The 21,836-nt window shown below is 28.7% G+C and overlaps 1 protein-coding gene across 10 annotated transcripts in view; it reads left to right on the top strand.

The window, feature by feature from the left end:
• The window catches only part of LOC126846110 (adenylate cyclase type 5), a 91,603-nt gene that overhangs the window by 41,981 nt on the left and 27,786 nt on the right, over positions 1-21,836 (top strand). For 5 of the 10 annotated variants that reach the window (XM_050585255.1, XM_050585256.1, XM_050585257.1 and 2 more), the window contains one exon: positions 10,433-10,607. The exons of 4 other annotated variants lie outside the window; for them this stretch is intronic. In XM_050585255.1, the coding sequence (XP_050441212.1) occupies positions 10,506-10,607 (102 nt within the window). In that variant the 5' untranslated portion in view covers positions 10,433-10,505. Of the gene's footprint in view, positions 1-10,314; positions 10,356-10,432; positions 10,608-21,836 lie in introns of those variants that run through there. One more of the 10 variants, XM_050585259.1, reaches the window with a different exon arrangement.

Below are 21,836 nucleotides of genomic sequence, written 5' to 3'. Positions count from 1 at the left end.
TGTAAGAGTTGAAAAAGATAATGAAATTTACATCAAACGCATGTTAAAAAGTCGAGTTCACGAATGGAACGGATATGGAAAGGGATGGAAAAATCTTCATTTTATCTCATTAAAAGAAAATGTAACAAAGTTTAATTTTATTTCTCCTTAGAAGCAAAAAGAGAAAATGTAATATTTATTTTGTAACACTTTTAAGCCTTGAAAATATTCTGCAAACTTGCCAGAAATAGCAACTAGATGGTGTAAACGGAGTATAGAGTTTGTGAGCAGGCAATAACAATAATATTGTTACAAATCCTAGTATGCTGATTGCCAGCCTGTGTCAAATGTTTTCATAGACTAAAAAACACATAACTAATAAAATATTACCTTTTACGATCTAAGTAATAATAATTATGCCCCTTGAAAATATACACACATTTCAGGAAAACGTTGTTTTTTTTTTGTTAACAATTATTATTATTATTTCTATGTAAAATATAATGAAAGAAAGCTACTTCCTTATAATACAAGAGGCTTTCAAGTATAAAGTACCACTTTATACCAAAAGCGTTAACTGTATTGCGTATTCGGTGAAATATTTATTCACTTTGTAAAAATAATTATTTACTACTTTGTAACGATAATTCCAGAAACTATGTGTAGAATCTAATGATAAACTACATCATTGGTAATATTTCTTCTTAGATGATACAACAGCTACTCAACTTGATTATAAAAACCTAACGTGCGAAAAAAGTTTTAACACTATTATTAATTTTGGCCAGGACATTTAAACCAGGGTGAAATGGAGAGAAACTCTTTAATATAAGAAACGTTCGTACTTAGCGTTGGCGTATTTCTCTGCAGTAAGATCGTTAGATGTAACTTGTCGTTTAGTCGCGTTCAATGATAAATCAAATGAAGCGCACAGGGGAAAAACGGTACTAGTTCCACTATGAATTTTTTTTTTCAATTTATGTCATTGATTTTTTTTATTTATGTCAATAGATTGTTTAAATAAATACATTTTTTATTAGAATAGCATTTAATGTGATTTGTTTTGTTCTTATGTTAGAGGGAGAGGAATCGACGAACTTTGTTTTTGCTATATTCTAAAATTTTCATAATGTGACAAATACCGTTTTCCCCCCGTGCCCTTCAAATGTATGATGTGGTATTGTTTAATATGGATATTTTATATTTAAGTAGGTAGTTGATGTTTAATGAATGTTTCAAGAAGTGTAATCGTAATTTATTACAATATGTATCAATCAATTATTAAAAATACTATAGTTTGCACGTTTAGTAATTTAATTAAATTTAATATTAATATACTTAATAATTTAATACGTTTCTATTGTTTTATATTTTGTTTTAATTAGACTAGTGCATACAAATAATTATATTATTAAAAATCAGAAATTTTTATTTAAATTTTATAAATATGTAAACTTCTTTTTTTAATTGGCCTACTAATGAGTATTTTTCTTCAGGCGAATGATCCAAATTCATAGAACGTTATTTTTTTCCTTTAAGTCAAAAAACCCGTTAAGAGAACACTTTCTTTTTACGAGACACGAGGGACGAAATCATATCCATCTGATTTCAGAAAAGGTTCACAATTATTTACATTTATTTCAACTGTTATTGTATATCCTCCTACTACTGTCTTTTATTGTCTATTTATTTATTTGAAATACAGACTATATACATTTAAAAGCAAATCAAAGAGTAAAAAAAAACTTCCTCTTAATTCGCGTATAAGAAATAATATATTCTATAGTTTTTATATATCTACAGACAAATCGTGTACGCTTAAAGCTTCCAGTCAAATAATTATATACGTCTTGGATGAACCTATTTTAAATAAAAAATGTATTCGCATGATTCGCCATTCGATACCTAATAGTTTTATTTAATTTGTTAGGGCCAAGATTAAGGGTATTTAATGATCTACGGTGTTAAGGAATGGTTCGGGAAATGCAATGCTATCTTGAAAGTATGACAACGTTCACTTGCGTTTTCCCATGAAACTCTTTTACTTTGTGTTTGACTATCACGAATGTATTACCAATGTATTAATCGAACACTTCAAGTATACTAATATATTTGGATGTACTGGAAACATAGCGATAAAATATATATGATTGTTCTTGAAATTCTCCCTACGGTTAAAAGGTTACGCGATGCCTTAGTAGTACAATAATTATGTATCCAATTGAACGTCCCGTCTCCGATCTCACGGCTACTAAGGTTCGAGTAATCGAAATGTATTTAATTGAATTGAAGAAAACAGAAAAGATAAAACGAAGTGAAATTAAGAAAATTAAAAAAAAAAAAAATCACTTTTAAATACCTTGTAATGTTATATTTTATACGTTAACACAACTTTGAATGAAAAATAACTTTAACAAAAACAAAGTAAAAAGCGCTTAATTTGATAAAAACACAAAGGCAAAGATGTGAAGAACTGACTGCCGTTTAAAGGAATTTTGTATTTTTTTTTAACTTTGAAAAGATCTTTGTCTTATTTTTTTTACTCTTTTGATATTCGCGTTTAATATGTCTATTTATTTATTTATTTTGTGTTTACTAATATTTGATTGATTGATTTTATCTTTACAATTTTAATCGAACTTTAATTATAACGTAAAAAACATATTTATAATTATGCTATGTCGTTTGGCATCCCGTATGGTGGACAGCTTGCTTAAATAAAGTTGTATCTCTCTATTTTCGTTTTCGTCGGCTCAAATTTTATGTTCCAATTCTCAATATCGTTGGTTAATAAAAAAAAAAAATACACTATATATGTATTATGCGTGTACAATTTGTTTATACTATCTGAAAGGACATGAAAATTATAATACAGCCAGTTTAAAATGTGGTACAGTGCTGATGTTTGTGCGTGTTCCTTACTTAAAATATGTCATTTTATGAAATATGAATATCTGTAAATAACTTAATTAATAATGTTGTATTGTTGATATTACATACGATTATTCCAGGATAGAACAAGATAGATTAGTTATTTGTATGGCACTCATGGTATATATTTTTGGTGTACAGTTGTATTCTCTTGTCAATTGTGTTTAATTTAATATACTTATATTCACTGGTCTCTTAGTCTCTCAGTATTACAAAAAAAAAACTAGTACAGAGGGGACAGGACGCATACAAGTCACTAGGAAATTTACAACCCCAAGTTTTTATTTTGTGAGAAAATTTTATGTTAAGTAATATAATCTTTATTTATTCAATCCAAAAAACAAAGAGACAAAAAAATATAGAAATTTAATTACAATGTTTTTTTCTTCCTTTCTAAAATTAAAAAAAAAGTCTTAACTATTCTATTATTAAAAATGAACATAAACATTTTTATTAAAGATATAACACGCTAACATTGTATTGTTTTCTGCGAAAAGTCTTATATTTTCTGTATACACTAAACTGTTAGGTTACTAAACTTTGTTAAACTATTTAATATCCAAAGTTTCTATTTCTTTTTTCCGTTTCTTTTATTAGTATAAGACAAAAAAAAAATGTTGTTAACGGATAAGTAATAAAATGTATTACTGTCATTTGAAATGAATTGAATTAGATATAAAATCGTACTAAAAATAACAGCAATTAAAATACTACACAGTAATTTCAGTTCATAGAAATTATTAATAATTTTAGATTTAAAAAAACAATGTGCATTTTGTAAAAAAAAAACTTGTCGATTAAAAAATTCAATTTATAGAAAAAATATATTTTCCCTTTTGCAATAAACATCTTGGTTTTCTTTATATTTTCGAAAAACAACTTTTTATTTTATATTCTATGCTTTATCCAGCTATATAATGCCTTTGAAATACAATACAATGGTTCAATTTAAATTTGTTTTTGAAGTATGCTACTACGTCATAAAGTGTACAAAATGATAATATATTATTCGTTAAACCATATTGATTCCATTGTATACCCTTGTAATTTTGTCGTTATACAAAATTACCGAGATTTAGAAAATTTTAGAATAGTTTGTACTTGTTAGTTTTTGCCACGACCAATGTCGAATTCAAAAGTAATATTAGACCCTTTATTTGGTTTTGATATTGAAGAAATAGCAACCACAATATTCTTTGAATTGGATTAATGCAATTAGTTTTGTACATAAAATTCTCTAAGAAGTATACATTGAAAACAACAACGAATCTCTAAGAACTTTTTTTTTATTTTCCTTTCTACCGCTGTTTGAGTTAGATTTGAAATGATTGAATCTGTTTTAAATTATATTTTGAGAAATAAAATAAAACGTATTAAAAAACATACATTCAATTTTATTTTTAAATTTAGCGACATTTAAAATACCGAACTTAACTAAAATAAATATATACTTTTCACTTTATAATTTAATCTAGATCTAGATTTACCTTCAATTTAGTTTTCATAAGTTCTAAAACTTTGCTCGAAAAAGAGAAATAAACAAAAAGTTTACACCCCTTCGATGGGGAAAAGGGGGTGATCTTTTTTTGGATTGTCAACATTTAACGATAATTTTTTATTTTAAGTATGTTCGATACAAATTCGGAACTAATTCGACTATTTTTTAAAAAGTTATAAAGCGCGCTGTAATTTTATAATTTGGCATTATTTTTGGATTTTTTTTGTCTCGATTTTAAAGAAGGGGTAAACTTTTTTGATTTCCAGCTCAACAACTTTCAGGTACGATTGTTAATCTTTACAGTTGCTACATAAAGAAATCAGTGAATAAAGACCAACTGAAAATGATGCAGAAAGTTAAATTCATAGTATATATCTTTACTCAGGTCCTTAGAATCTTGGATTTGTGTAAAGTGTACACGACTTTTGTTCTCTGAAACATTATTTTCGTTCATCATTCATATTTTATATGAATTGTTAAGCCTGAGTTCTTTGTGAATTATGTAGTTTCCACGTTGAATAAACATAAAAGCTCTGGTACACATAAATATTCCGACTTAGGCGTTTCGGAATTTAAGATATGGCAACACAAAATGTACTTAAAAATGTGTTTTATAATAATTCGTGTTATTTCAAACGCACCTTGAGAAATTCAAGGTTTTTGTGTACACTTTATAAGAATATTTATTTCTGTAATATCGACTACTGTGATCACATGACCAACCGGGAGAAAATACATTCAGCCCTCATAAACCCATAGCGATGTAATTGAATCAACAGAATACACGGAACCATTGATTGCCAGTAGTTTCGGTTTGGTCATTAGTATTCATAATACGGAATGCAAATATAACTGGATTTTCATCACGGAGGTTTACTGATTTTTATCTTCGGTTATTGCATAATAGAATAATATGAAACAACGGAATATTTGTGATGAAAATTGAAAAACAAAAGCGAAAACATTGTATTGTACGAATCAATTGAATATATTGCATTTATTGTCTGTTTAAACTATATTGGAATGCCTGCATAATTGTAGTTGGTTTTTTTTAAACAACACACGTTTTTAAATATTCAGTTATGTATTTAACTGATTTTACAGTTATTTGCTGATTAATAATTTTTCGATACTTCTTTTTAGGTATTTTCACTCTCTCAAGCCAGTATACATTTATGAGCTAACAAAGGCACATGGTGTGGAGGCTCAATATTAATAATAATATGTTCGTGTGTTTTACATTGTCATCCAAATGGTTTTGACTGAAACGCCGTTGAAATCATAAGTCCGATATAGGTCAATTATTTTGAGATGGGACAAGGTTATGATTGTAAATTCGCAATAGAAGGGTCGACAAAGATGTTGAGTGTGTTATCGTTGCGACCGCTATTAATTAAACGGGCACCAATGGTCGTACAACCTAATAGGCATTAGGTACTTATTACATATTTTACTAAAACAAATAATACAACATTAAAATTTCCTACAAAGAAAAATATATATGTTGACTACTTCTTCCTTAAAATTCCTAACGGTTGTTGCAAGGCATTTTTGTATAATAGTGCTTAAGCCTGGATTTAAAAATAAAATACTTGAAAGACGCCGGGTATTTACTTACAATATAATATTAAAGAAATAATTCTGTTTAATAGCTCGCTATAAAAGAAAACGTTTCCCTTTTGAAATTCCTACTTGATTGTTCTTTTTTATGGCAGGTTTTAAATTATCAAAGTTTTTTTTCGCTACATGTAGTTGAATATTATAATATTATGTGTTTTTAACTAATGGTAAATACTCCTGCAATCGAGAAGTTTCACAAGCAAAAAAAAAAAAATAAACTACATGCCACATGTTATATCCACGTCTCGGGTGCCATCTGTTTGTGACATCTAATTTCCAATCTTCAATTGTCAAGTATGTAGTTTATTGTATACATTTTCATGATATAGGAAGATACTTCTTTTTTAAAACTTGAAAAAAAAATCTGGAACGCTGTTTATCTAGAATTATTAATTTTATTTATGTCACATAATCGATATTGTATTTAGTATTTTGATAAAGACAATTTGGTATTAAAACATTTCGAAAATGTGACGTTCGTCCACCATTGTTAAATTTTCATGTGATCTGGACAAAAACGATCTTAACTAATTTCATCTTGGCTCGGTTTACACCAAAAGTCAAGCCGTCATCGGTTTATTAATTTTATATTTAAAATAAACAACATTTTTTTTATACACCGTTTTATAGTTTTTTCATTTTAACAAGTCTAATTTTAAGGGTTTCTATTTCGACGAGCAACTGGTGAGTCATATAAACGATCATTAGTGTATGTGTGTGTGCTTTCCGTTGCACTGCAAAGTTATATTGTGTGTGCGTGGACAAAGCAACAGTATTCGTGATTTTACGTTATTTTACCCTTTCATAAGACCCGTTTGTTCCACTGGTATATGAGTATGATATATCAAATGTATAAATATCCCCTACATTAGTTGAATGTCGACTCGTCTTAAACCCACATTGAAAAATCAGTAAAGTCATTCTCTAGAGGAAAATCTGAGAAATTCAAATACGTTTTCTGACTTCTTATCGCGTCATTATATTATTCGATACAGTAAAACAACGAACACAGACCTCGACAATCAGAGACTGTTTCCAAACCTTTTAAGCAAATAATAATTTTACCGAACACATTTGGCGTATACCGAGATACCCATTATTTTTATAAAATTAGTATAGTTGAATAAAATCCAATTTTTGTTGTATGCCTTGCCCTGAGTTTCCTTTGTTTTTTCGGTAGGAATTAACTTTGTGTCATTTACCTTTAGTTAATCTTATTTTGTATGCTAAAAAATATATTAGAATTGAATTTAACAAAAGATACTTAAGCGAAAAATCGTTAATGGAGTACTTATATTTTAGAGACTAGGTGACTTTTCGAAGTACTTTAATCTCTATTGAAAAATGGGAAAGAAGGAATGATCCAATAACGTAATAAATGCTCTGAAACCCACATAGATCTGTAAAAGGTCGGATGTTGGAATCATCAATCATACCAACGTGGATATGTCAAAATCAAAATATTTTTTGTTGAAACTCTTAATACATTTGACTTAGGGTTTTTCAAATTTGTATTTTTTCATCTACAAACATTTATAAGACACAAAAAAAGTTCGAAAAAAGGTATAATTGTAAGACGATTGGACTATAACGCCCTTCCACTATTATTAGCTAAGTTTAAAAATATTTTTCTTATGCAATTGTATTTTTTTTATTAAAACTAGCTATGAACCACGCAAAAATGTACACTTTTTTATTTATTGTTATTGATGCCACCAATAGTAATTGCTAATAAAAAATCTGAAACTTGTTAGGAGTTACAATTCGCGCTTTTAAGTTTTCTGACCGATAAAGGTTACACAGACATTATGCTTTTAACCCTTATAAATGTCATAAATACATGTCACATTAAAGCTGTCAGTTCTGTCTCCTTTTTTTGAAAGGTAAAAAAGGGATTTTTATTTAGTTTGGGATTTTTGGGATCATTTACATAGTAAACTTGTTTAAAATTTTCATTAAATTAACAAAAAAGGTTTTTTTTTATAATCTACTTAATGTATTTTGGATAATTCGTGACACACATGGCTTTCCGTATTAAATTTATTGATATCGGGTGGTTGTGTAGAACATTATGCTTGAATACACTATTTTGCAGCATACTAATTCTTGATTACTTAACAAAATATATAATTAAAAAATAGTACAAATAAATAATTGATACTACTACTACCTAATATGAGTTTTTGAAATTACCCCCTTCTCTCTAAAATTACTTGTGTTGGGACTCGTTACAAATCTGACATCTTAAAATAGTAAATTTTAAATAAATTCCAGTTTAGTACAAACTTACGTAATAAACAATGATTGTTGGGAAGTAATATAAAAAACAGTTCCTCCTTTGGTCCCCGATAGAAGGTTTTTTAAAATGTATTTATATTATAATCAGTACAATTTATTTATGAAATAAGAGATAGCTAGTAAATGTAGATACATATAACATTATGTAAACTTTTGTTTTTAATTCAGTACTTCAGTTATTTGAATATCTATATACAATGTTAATGATTTCGTTCCACATCACAGTTGATGAGTTAATACTAGAAAATTTACAAGTTAACAGCTGTCATAGTTCCCTTTGCCGTTTATTGTGGTCCAGAAGTCGTTAATAAACGGTAAAAGCGGTTATTGCCGTTTCCTTTTAATTGCCATTTATATTAAACAGGAGCTACTGTAGGCCCATTCTAACCTCCGACCAACAGAGTGGAAGTAAACATAATAATGAAACGCTTTAAATAAAACACTATAATGCCCGGGCAATCGAAAATACGATTTTAAATATTCAAATAACGCGAAGTCAATTTTGTTTTATTGATAACAATTAAAAAAAAAAAAAAATGTAGTTATACAAAAACAATTAAACTATTGCATTTACCCATGATATAGGTGGACAATATTGTATTTGCCTATTATTTCTAAAAAAGTTTCAAAAATTATATAACAGAAAAAAACTTTCAAATAAAATGGTTTGCCATGTTTTTCGAATACTTTACTGATTGGTTTCTGTATTGGTATTTAGCGATGGAACATTTGCACATAGTAGCTAAAACGCTTAATAACCTTTTGTGCTTGTCGGGATGTAAAAAGACTGGCAAAGTGATAAGAAGTCCCAATTGAAAAAGGTAAATCTTTTTCTGTAAATGATTTAAACACGAACGGCCAAAAGTACACTTCATGATCAACGATTTGTTAGTATGTGTTAATGCTGACGCTTTAGTGAAATGTATAATGTTGATGAATGATATAATATTAACATTTAACTTAAAATACTAGGTCCCTCTTGTTAACTAGTACATAGTACCAAAGAAAAGTAATCTCTGGAGCCGTGTAAACAAACAAATGAATTCATAACCGAGTTAAAAAGTAAATACAAAACAAGAATCTAAAATCTTAGACCAATACAAATCTCAAACTGACAAGTTCATGAATACAGTTATGTTCTCGAGTCAGTGTAAAGGAATCTCTGACATAGTTATTAATCAATTTGAAAGGCAATTATCTTATCTTATACATTATAATTATAGGTTTATTCGTAGTACATACTTTACACCATTTGATTTTTATTGGTACATTTTGACACTAGTTGTATGTAATAGTTAGAATATATAGGTATTAGCCATTAGGCATAAATATTAAATGTATTTATAGATACATGTGTATGTGTACTTTTTAGGCTGTGTACATTACCGGAACCGTGGAAAGTTACAACGTCGTGCATTTTGTTGTAGTTATTCTAACAGTGTAAAAAATTAAACACTAATTTAAAATAACTAAGCTAAAAGAATCAAAACGTAACATAGCTATTTAAACAAAATATTCTTTTAAATATTATAATATATTGTTCAATGTTCTATTTAAACAATAAAGTAATGAGTTTCAGCTTTGGTTTCTATATAACGAGTATACCATTATAGGTAAAGGCATAATTGTGTTTTATGTGACCGATGGCACTAAAACTCTACCCGTGTCTCTTGAGAATATTCTAAAAAAAAAAATGAACGATATTAATATTAAAGCATCATCATATAATATTATATTTTATATTTTTTAATAATAAAACTGGCCATTAAATTAAAAACTTCCCGTTGAAAACGTTTTTAACGTTTTGCTTCTTTTTTTTTCCGCGTTCAATGATTAATCCTTATAACGACCGATGTAGTACTCCCTATCCGGTTCCGCCGGAAGTATTTGTTATCCGTAAAAAATAAAAAAATAAATACAAAATTTCATTGTATATGTAATACAATATGACAGTGTCGAGCACATCGGACGACATTCAGTAGTTTGTCTTGATTGTGTAGTATGGCTGTTTGTCTTGATGCTCATAAAGGTTGTATATTCGAACGGTACCGCATTACATTTATATGTTTATAACGTATTGTGTTCGCTTTTCTGTTTGTTATCAAGATGTTGACCTGAACGGTGGTCACTCCTCGGCCTGGTGTTGTCCTCGACCCAGCACGTTTTGGGGGCCGTCACAATGGAAATGAACGGTGTAGGGACAAGCAGTGACGGCAAAAACAGATCGTGGCGCAGGCTCAGTCTGAAACAATACAAAAGAGCACCAACGCAGGACACCGAGGTGAGTTGCAATATTATTTTTTATGGCATAACGGTATTTTTTTGTTTTTTCTCCTTGCTCTTCAGTCAAATGGCGTGCTCGAAAAAAATGGTATTCCGCTTAACTCTATACAACGAGACCTCTACCTGTGTAATGTACCGAGTGTGGGATTATTAATTATTGTACATCCGTCCGTTGGTCGATTAATTTTGCAACCGAAATCCGTAAACGACCGGCGTACACAAGCGAGCAATGTTCATTTATATTTCAGTAGAAATATATGCCTCTCCGCTCGCGGCTGGAAGTCCGGAATAGAATTTTTTGAATTAAAATCGTCCGAAACACTCCAATGAATGCATCTAATAAAATAAAAGTCCATTACAGCTTGAAATACTCCACACACGGTTGTCGGTTGTGGTGTATGTGTTTTTGACGTAACAGCCGCGTTACATAAGTACGACATTCGACCAGCAACTACTTCTCTCTTAGAATTATTATTACAAGTTCACATGTACATTCAGCAAGGAAAGCCTGGTCGGAAACGCACATGAACAAACACGGTTTTATTAGTTGATTAACATTAATGATTCAAAATTATTTAATTGAACTATGGCGTTTATGTATAAGAACCTAACCAACAACAAAAAAATAAAAAATAGTTTTTGACCTTTATAGTAGTTGTTGTTTGTATGTTATAAAATAACAAGTTGAAGACTTATGGGTGGTGCATTTAAAGTAGGGGAGTCCATAGGCGTAACCAGGTAAAAAATTCTGGAAGGGCTAAAACTGTGGACTAAAAATAACCCACGGGGTCCGCCATCCATACAAATCATCAAACATTTTTTAACATTAATTACTTATAGAAATTGTTTTACCTGTCACACGAGTATAACAAAAAAAAAAAAACTATTTCATTGCCAACTTCATACTTTCAGGGCGATAAAAACAATTTCACAAAATATTACATATAAAAGTTAAAACCCATGATTCAAGTCTAAACAATATTTTTCCGTCAATATTTTATCTCAGATAACACATAATCTATAATAATTTTACTTGAAAAATCATTTTGAGTTTTAATAACGTTCATTAATCAATACTTTTCAATTTATCAAATGTCAAAATAATAAAATTTAACTGATATTCAATTCAACAAGGAATATTTTTGGGGGACTATATTTTAGTCAAAGTAGGCTAAGCTTAAGTAGTCTAATTAGGCCACTGTGGGAGTCCATTCCCGGTAGCTAAATTTTAATGGATCGGTAACATTTTTTAAAACATTGTACAATTGTACGTTTATTATTATGATCTTTAACGGATAACATATTATGTTTACATGTAAGCAATTAGGAGTTACACGATAGTTTTAGAATGTAGTACATTTTGAAATCCGAGGCTCGTTTAGAATTAGTACTTATTTTACTATTATTGATAGAGTACATTCAGAACTAGAAAGAAGAAATTTCTCTATGGCGAAGCTAATAAAAAATGTAACTTCTTGTTTACAAAAAAAAAAGAAATATTACAAAAAATGTATACTAATGACTTTATTCTTCATTTGCTAATAAATGTATATAATTCAAAAATTATTTAATGAATTTATTTGTAAATAAATTACCCAAAACTATGATCGAAAAATGTAAAATTATTAGGACTGCGAAACTACACGAACTATTCCCATACGTAGACATATCATTAAAGATGTATATTTGCTACTCAACTTCCGAATGTTCAGCTGAGACATCTTTTTTTATACCAAAGAGAGTTGAAACTTGTATAAGTTTAAGAATGACTTAATAAGTCCCTTTTATCGCCTTAATAGGTTATCGATTATTTCAATTGAATATGCAATTCACTATAGATATGAACTATGATAATTTATTAATACGATACAGTATAGTTGCCTAAAAAATTCAGGTAAAAAAATTAATTTTTTTTAGGTATTTAAATGTATAAAATTACTTAAAGTGAAATACATACATTTGTATTAATAACACAAGCATTTTTTTAAAATCTACCTAAAATTATATTCTTATGCCTTCGACGAAACATACCAGTTTTAGAATCAGAGACTAGTTTTCAAACTATAAGAATTAACTCTTATTCTTATCGTGGTAAAGTCCTAATTGAAACCAAATCCCAAAAACTAACTTTTAAAGGTTTAAATTAAGACTGTCGACTAAGTGTCACTTACATTACAAAAGTTTTTGAGCATCGCGATTAAAAATGAAACGGCCGCAATTGCTCTAAATGTCATTTATTTTTAAATAATAATAATCCATAATAACGAACTAAAACACTTGATTGGGTTTATTCAACCATTAGTGAAAATAACGATTATTTTTCAGCCTTCATTAAAAATAAAATGACGGCTCAACAATTACATATAATAACAAAGTTAACAAATAAAATTAAGATAATAAATTTTAAATATACAAAATAGCGCAACTATTATTACTACAAATAGTGAAAATAAATTTATTTACAAATTGAATAGTGAACTAAATGGCGCAACCAGCGTTCAGGAAAATATTTATAACAGCGGTGATAATTGGAACTGGACGGAAATTAAGGATAATAATAGGATCAGGAATACCATGGACTGCTGGGAAATTTAAAATAAGGAACCCGTTAGGTGCAAAAGAAGGACAATCAGATAAAAAATGTGTAAAATCGCCAACAGCTTCTTCCACGCATAAATGACAAAAAAGAACGAAATCGAGAGCCAATTTTTAAACAAAAGCAGGTAACAAGTAGCGGCCTACTCTGAGTCGTAAGAAGGAAGTAATCTGTTTCCTGTATAATTGCAATTTGTGGAACCACGGGTAACCGAGGAGACTGGGGATGATAAGCCGATGCCATTGAGCAAAATTAGAAGAAAGGGAAGACCATTTATGCAGCCAAGCATTGGAGAGGACTGATTTAAAGAAATAAAAAGCTTCGAAATTTGTGATATTGACAAAATACGCTAAATGTAGTTGAAATTATTTGTATTCAAATGTAATTTATAAAATCGATTTATTTTACTACTTACAATACAGATTCATAAAACATATCAAATCAAACATCAAATCTAACCAAATTGTTCCCACCTCTTTTATTCTAACGATTCCGACCTTGGGATTTTCTCCATAATGCAATTTTAACGAAAACAAATAGAAGTTTAGTATTGTAGTTGTTCAGTAAAATGAATGTCACAACTTGCCCGTGTCTTAATTTATTTATAAGAAAAGCTTTTCAGCTTTCAATCTACACTTTGATATACCAGTGACTTGGTAAATATTAATGGTATGAAATTACTGTCTAACAGTTTCGATAATGTTACTTTAAAGACCAAGTTAAAGTAGACTTAATCTTTTAACAGATTATGTCTTAGTTAGGGAACTTTGTTTTATCGCAAATCGCAGTTTTGTAGATAAACTTTTAATCCTAAATATTGTAGTCATGGGTAAAAATGCGTTTTAACTACTAATATAAATTTCCCAGAAACGTACATTTTCTCTATTATTGTTTGCATTACAAAAAAAAAAAAAAATAGTACGAAGACCTATTATAAGCTTTAAGATAATATTTTGACGGAACCGGTGAACGACAATTGCTTAAATTGAAAAATTATTATGTAATTGATATAAATATAGGATATATATAATAGTAATTGTGAAAACTTAAATCATCAAAGCTAAACCTTTTTTATTTTACCACATTTTATTGTAATAAAATATATCAACTAAATACTAGCCTTCAATGACAAGTAAACAACAAATCAAAAAAAAAATCTAATTATAATTGTTTTTGAACTAATCGATCGATTGCCGTCCTTTTTTATATTTTTTCCTTAAAAAGATACTTAAGCAATTATATTATCTTATTAATATTATTAAAATGTACATACATAATATTTTAAATTGTCCTAAAAATATATATACATTAATAATGCATGGGATAATGGGAAATTATTGTAAATTTATGTACATTATTGTTATTTGCATATGCCGCCGTTGAATAACTAATAGAAATAATACACTTAACGTCAATTCACGGATTTTGGGCTAATGTAATTTATTGCTGTATAAACCGGTCATATCTATAGTGTATTTTAGTTTATCCATCCGTAGTATAGTTTTTATACCAAGTACATATTATGTAAAAGCGTTTGTGCACAACACTTTTTTTTTACCCCTAATACACACAAGCTGTGATTATTTTTTGGGGGGGGGAGGGGACTAAGAAATAACGTTACAAACATGAAGAAAATAAAATATGTAAACATAAAAAAAAATCACCTTTGACCAATCGAAGGGTCCGGTGCAGAACCGGCTATCATCATATTTTGAAATTGTTCAGGACAACCAAAAGAAAGTCCCTTGTCCCATTAACCACTATTGACTGGGGAAAATGCGTTTTGAAATTTTCTTTGTAGGTAATAATCCGATTTGACTGTTTGATACACGAAAATGTGAATCCTTTTTTTATGAACATATTCCCGTGGAAAAACAATGTTTGATAAAAAGTGGAGATAACCGGTTCATGCACAGGACCATCTAAATTTATTGCCTTTTGGAGCTTTTGTTTTGGTGCATAAATGACCGCATCGCTTAGGACTCTAGGATATTTAAAACAAACTAGCAATAAACTAACAAAAACCACTAAAAATGTCTAGAATTTAGTATCTCTCCGCTAAGATGTCTTGAATAATAGACCAACGTCGACTTTCTTATGACGTGTTTATAGTATAAACTTTATAATTAGGCAAGATTGTATGCTATCAAATAATGAGCATACAAAACTTTGTTTCTTTATTAACAGGGCTACTAAAAATTCAACATAAATAACTTTTAATTTTTTTGAATAGTAATAATAATGAAAACTCGGTATTATAATTATGAATAAAAACAAAATCAGGTTTTTTTTTAAATTACACTACCTTTATCCTTATTGTGTATATTGTGTCACGTAAAAAAATAACAAAAACAATTACAGCTCCGCATGTCTCTTATGGCTGCTAATTAGGTGATACATTATTCATAGCGTACTTTTCATTAAATGTAATCGTTTAATTAATTGCAACGTTTTAAATGACGTAACATTATGTTTTTCTATTATATCTTATTTAAGAACATTTTTAAAATATAAATTTATTCAGCGTTAACTGGTTAAAAAACCTTAACGCATATGTTTTCTGTACAATAACGTTTAAAACAATTTTTAATACATATTTCTTATAGGAAATAAATAAAGTTAGTAAATATTAATGTGTTTCTACATATCTATGTTTTATGATAATATTAAATTTATTATTTTCTGAAATATATTTTGTATTACACATTAAGTATAAAAGCAAAAATTTAACGTATTTTATTATTACTTCGGACATATGACACTGTTCTTTGTTGGTGATAGTAAATTTGAAATACTCGTACTCATAAAATCACATTTATATTTTACGAAGGTCGTTTAATTGATTGGATCAAAAAAAAATAGTGGTTTAAGTTCGATTGGATTTTGGTTATATGTACTTTACTTATATTTATAAAATAGTTTATAAATATTCTTAGATAGAGTATAATTTGATGGTCGAACATAATTATCATCTTATTTGCAATGTTCATAGTACATTCTGGATGATTGGCGGAGGAGTTGGATACAACATTATTATTGTTATAAATCAATTATGTTTGCTTTGCCCTGTCGCTATACCAAAGTTAAAATAGCCTTAGTAAGCTTTCCAAAAACGCGTTATCCATATAATTGTATGGTACATAATATAAATAGTATTTGTTTTGCTGGCAAGTGCTATATAAACATGATATAAAGTGAATTTATCCAAGAAAAACATAGTGCGATGTCACAGTGAATTATTTTATACGTTTTTGTATGATATTATTATTATTATTATTATCATTCCCTTTTGGCAGACTTCATAAATTGCGCACAATTTCATCACAAATTATACAGCGAAGTAAGCGTCAGATTTAATTTACCGAAGTGACTCTATCTGCAGATATTTGTCCGATGGAAATTCAATCAAATTAAAGAAAAGTGAATGTGATTAGTATTGTTGTATACTCCTTTAATTTTTACCTCGACATTGGTGCGTTTCGGTCGAAGAGTGTTCTGTTTTCCATCTATCGTATTCACAACTCATCCGGATGCCCAGACAAGTGGATTAAACTCCGTGGAAACGACCTATATGGGCATTATAAAACGTGCTCGGGCTCTAAATCGAGTTTAATGTAGTCGTTCGGGAGGCTTGTTTGTTACCTGATGCGACACCCAAAGTTGTCTTTACTCTCCTTTGTAACGTTAGCTCTATATTTTATCAGTTCTATATGCATCGTTCAAAATAGCTTAAAAAAAATCATGGACGCACAATAACAAAATGCCACGTTACAGTTGATAGCAAACTAGGTTATGCAAAAAAAAAAAATGTTTAACTGTAAAAATGAAAACAACATAAAGGCGTTCATTTTTTTTTTTAAAAGCTGATTTTACCACCTATTGTCTCATACAGATAGTTTTGAAAATGCTGGAAATAAACTTAACCGATACATATCTAACCCGAAAATATTTATGAATACTGTTAACATTCAAGTACATCCCAATTGAACGCTATATTCAAAAGATAAAGCGATGCCGGTGACTCGGAAAAGTGTTTAAATATTAATTATATAGCTAATAAGCTTTATTATGCTGATTGTGAACGAAAATCCCTGTGAAAGTCCATGAAAGGAATATATAAAAACTTAATAAAATCTCGAACAAAATCAACTTTATATACAGTTATTCATAACATTCCATTGCCATCGAGTCGGTGTCCCAGTTCAGTACCAATGAAAAATAATATTTGATTTCATATTCTGATCGCGACCAATTTTACCAAAAGCTTTTAGAAAAGTACTGCGCACGTGTAATAGAGGTCCTGTTATTCGGTTTAGTTGCGTTTCGGAGTGGTGTAGTATTAAACACATTGTCAACGGTGAACAAAAACGAACTGAAAAGTTTTATTCAAAAATCATTTGCCCTTTCAAAAGTTATAAATCTATAACTTTTGAATCTATATTTATTTGATTGCTAAAGTTTAATAAAACATTCTGTAGAAATACTTTACGAAGTTCTACTCGAGAAGCAGTAAAATATTTTATTGGATTTGGTTTATTACATATAGTACCGTAGTGATAATGCATTTTGGTATTTCTTAACAATAAAAAAAAAAAAGGACTCCTCGTTGTAACATTAAACTTCATTTCGTCCTTATAACTAAATTAGGTCTACTATATACTTACGCGTAAAACAAATGAAATTCCAAAGGTGTACGAAGTACCGACTTAAAATGCCCGTGGCATCTCAAGCTGGGCACGTCGCTCACAAAAAAAAAAATGGACACCAAAATAATACGTTTTTACTTTTTGTAGAAGCTGACAAAAAGGACACGAAGACAATTTATACTATCACACTTTCTCACGAGTTTTGTTATCGAACAATTATTATTTAATGTTGACTATAATAAATATATCTATAATATGGTACTATCAATTTAAAAGTTAAAACATCAGAAATACTGATTTAATTAATAATTCTAATGATATTTTTTTACGTTTGTCGTCCATTTGTTTTGTTTTGCCAACGTAGAAAACGCCGTTTACAGGTACGGCACAAAGAAGATGCCACACATATGATAACAGGAATTGCTAATAACTGCCTATAAATCACATCATCTTATTAGCGTTTTGAATTCGGAACTAATTCAAATTGTACTGTTTTATTGTATTTAATTTGTAATTTTGTCCAGAGACTTTTTATTATTACAAGTTTTTTTTACTATTGCGGTGCCATATGGAGTAAAGTACAATTTTCTATTATTAGAATAGAATTTATTGAACACGAAACAAGTTTTTACACACTACTCTATACTATTTGAATTTCTTTGGTTCAATTTGTCATTTTACTAGCGTCAGTACATGTCCAATCGATTTATGATTTTGCCTTATCGCCTTTGCGGGGATGACGCCCAGCTTTGGGGTTTCCAACGCATCGATCACGAGAGCTGTTCTTATACAAACTATAATTTAGCCGATTTTCCCTTATTAATGATAAATGGTCTATTTCATTTGTTAACGATTTCATTTTATCATTCATCTTCGCCAATTTCCGTTGCATACGTTTGTTTACCTCGCGTGTATTTGAACATGTTCTTAACTTTTCATAAATATATCTAAAAAAAAAAAAACGTAAGTACAATATTAACGCTACGTTTCTACTCACCTATCATATTGGTTTGTAGTCTAAAAAACTTTTATAGTTAATTATTCGTAAAATAATTCGTCAAGTCAATTGTTTTATTATTACTATTTGTTTTTTTCTTATATAAAAGATAAAATTATATGTTTTATTTTTCAATTATTGTATTTCGAGTAAAAATAATAATAATATGGTAGATACCGTATATTAAACATATTATAATACATTCTAGTATACCTACTCGATTTAACTATTATTACGATAAAAATATTTACTGATGGGCATTATCTGGCCAATCATTTTCATTAAATAGCTGATATAGAGCCTCAGCAATTGCTCCTGACACTCCTTTTCGCTCCAAATATTGTTCAAAGGACGCCCAACTATCCTCATCATAGTGATTCTGTAAACATTTTTAAGTTCCATTTTTCTATTATAAATTATGTTTGAAATAAAACATCTACTTAATACCTATTAAAGCATAAGAATTGGATATTGAATATGAATTAGAACTACCTTCAAACAGTCCACAGTTTATATTATATATTAATATCTATATATAGTTAATTTTTAAACTGTTAAAAAGATATCCTATTTCTTGTTGTACGATAAACTGTGATGAATTTTTCATTTTTTATCACGATGGACTTATTCCTAAAAAAACTTAACAACTCAAATAAATTTGAATAGGTTTTGATAGAACTTTTTTTGTACAAAAAAATAAAGTTAGGTTAGATGAAAAAAATTCAATTGCATTTTTTATGTTTTGTAATGTCATCTTACTTACAGATTCATACTTAAACGAATTTTTTGATGTCTTGTCCACAAAACTATTATTTTTTAAGCCATTTGAATTTTCCAAATTGTCGTCCGTCATCTCAAATAAGAAAAATTGTACAAAATATATTGTATGTAATATTGAAATTGTTTTTATTTAAAACAAACCTAGGAAACGAAGAAAAATACTGAGCTAAATACTTTTAAAACGTTTTTTTTTTTGTTGATAATATTAATATAACAAAATGTAATCTTACAATTCAGCCTAATTGACATTTAGTTGAAAAACTTAAAAAGTTATAGAACGCGTATGGAGTACCGTACGTTTCAATTTATTAACAACTTTTATAACTAGCTTTAACTTGAACTTGTTTAACATTTAGACCTCAATTATGTATCCACCGCACACAAGTTATGAGCTAATTTACTTTCTCTCTCACTCTTACATTTAACGTCCGTTATTCCCACCGATCGGGGCTTAGACGGTTTAGATTTGGCATTTTTTGGTAATTATGAGCTAATTACTAAATTATTATTTCTAAAAATCGATACGATTTTTGACAATGAGATTTGATTTCAATTATTTATTTTGTATACCAATACAACGTGCCGGTATTATGTTTGGCTATGTATACAAATTTGATAGATTTAAAAAATATTTTTATTTTTCATAGTTCTGGCACAAAACGATGAATAACTATGACTGTATTATTAAACTATTAATTATTAATAGTTGGCTATCGCCATTATTAATATCGACAATCATATTTTTTTTTTTTTTTTAAGGAAACTGTTATACATTGGCCTCAATAGTGTCAAACATAATTGTTAAATGCTTATCACTAATATAATTATGACAATATGTGTGTCATTATAGTAGGTACTGCAGTATAGCCACTGTGTACTTCCATATCATAGTTACACACAACTCAAGGACTATTTTATATTTTTCGGAAAAAAAAAATATCATTTATTTTTCTATTAATTTGTTTTCATTTTATTTGTTCTTTATTATTTTTTTATGTTAGAGCTACGAACTACGTAAGCCCGCCAATATATATATATATATGACAACTTAATTGAAAGTCCCATACAAAGCTTAAACAATCCTTTAATGCTATAGTTTTTCGAAACAAGACGTGGGTGTATACAATTTGTATACTAATAATAACTTCGTTTTTTTTAAGGCATGAATCGAATATAATAAAAAATACATTTGGGTTACGTCTTACATTGATCATATAATAATACACGTATAGGAACTTAATGTCAACCTAATCTTATTTGTGATTGTTTATCCGTTAGAATTAGATAGATTTGTATATTGATGTCAATAAAATGCAATGCTTTGAGGAATATTCCAAACGATTATTTATAGTCTAGTAGTTCAATAGATAATTATTGACATGATTTAAATTTTATGTTTATAAATAATACTTGGCTTACATAATATGTATTATCTTCTAGTTATTAAACTATATTCGTAGCTTATACATTATTAAGTGCGCGCGATAATAATTTTTTATGGTTGTTTAATTTGTGTTTACATTTATTTATATTTATTGTTACTCTTATAATTTATCTTTCAAAGTTAATAACTTACAGACAATTAATGATGTGTTATCTGTTATTACATAGAAAAGGGTGAACAAACGCTGATTTATCAGTATAAAATACTTAAGTTTTAAATATTTACTCAGGGCAATTTCGCTGTTTAATTGCAGTTTTATTTTTTTTTTTTTACTGGAATCAGACGCACTGAAATATTTGCTCAGTATATTCTTTGAGGACCGGATAACCTTCTTTATCTGTTTGTGTAGTAATAACTTCCAGAACAACGGCGGAGTATTAAAAACGAGACGGGAAATCGATGGGAAATAATTACAATTTTTCTCTTTAAACTGCTATTTTTTCTAAACAGTATTTTTTTTTTTTTTTATATGTTCTACCGATGCACTTTGACTTTGTTTATGGTGTAGATAAATTGAAATTTTGCTGCTGCGTTTTGAAAAGTAAATCCTAGATGACTTCATGATCCGATTCCGTTTTGCATTTAATAGGTGTTTTTTTTGTGTTTAATATACACAAATAGCCTACGTTGTCTTTTCACCGGTTTCGGCTGACAAATAAAAAAAAGTCGATCACGTCCGAATACGGTGTATTATTTTCCGAGAAGTTCTATGAATGTGGGATTTATTTATTTTTTTCGTGGTCGACGATCATTCAGGAAAAAAC

The sequence above is a fragment of the Adelges cooleyi genome, unplaced genomic scaffold (genome assembly GCF_023614345.1).
Source record: "Adelges cooleyi isolate 19-005CV unplaced genomic scaffold, UGA_ACOO_1.1 ACOO_flye_CR_arks_rails_tigmint_CR_PRNA_9, whole genome shotgun sequence".
NCBI classification, from domain to species: Eukaryota; Metazoa; Arthropoda; class Insecta; order Hemiptera; family Adelgidae; genus Adelges; species Adelges cooleyi.
This window is presented reverse-complemented; position numbering and strand designations above follow the sequence as displayed.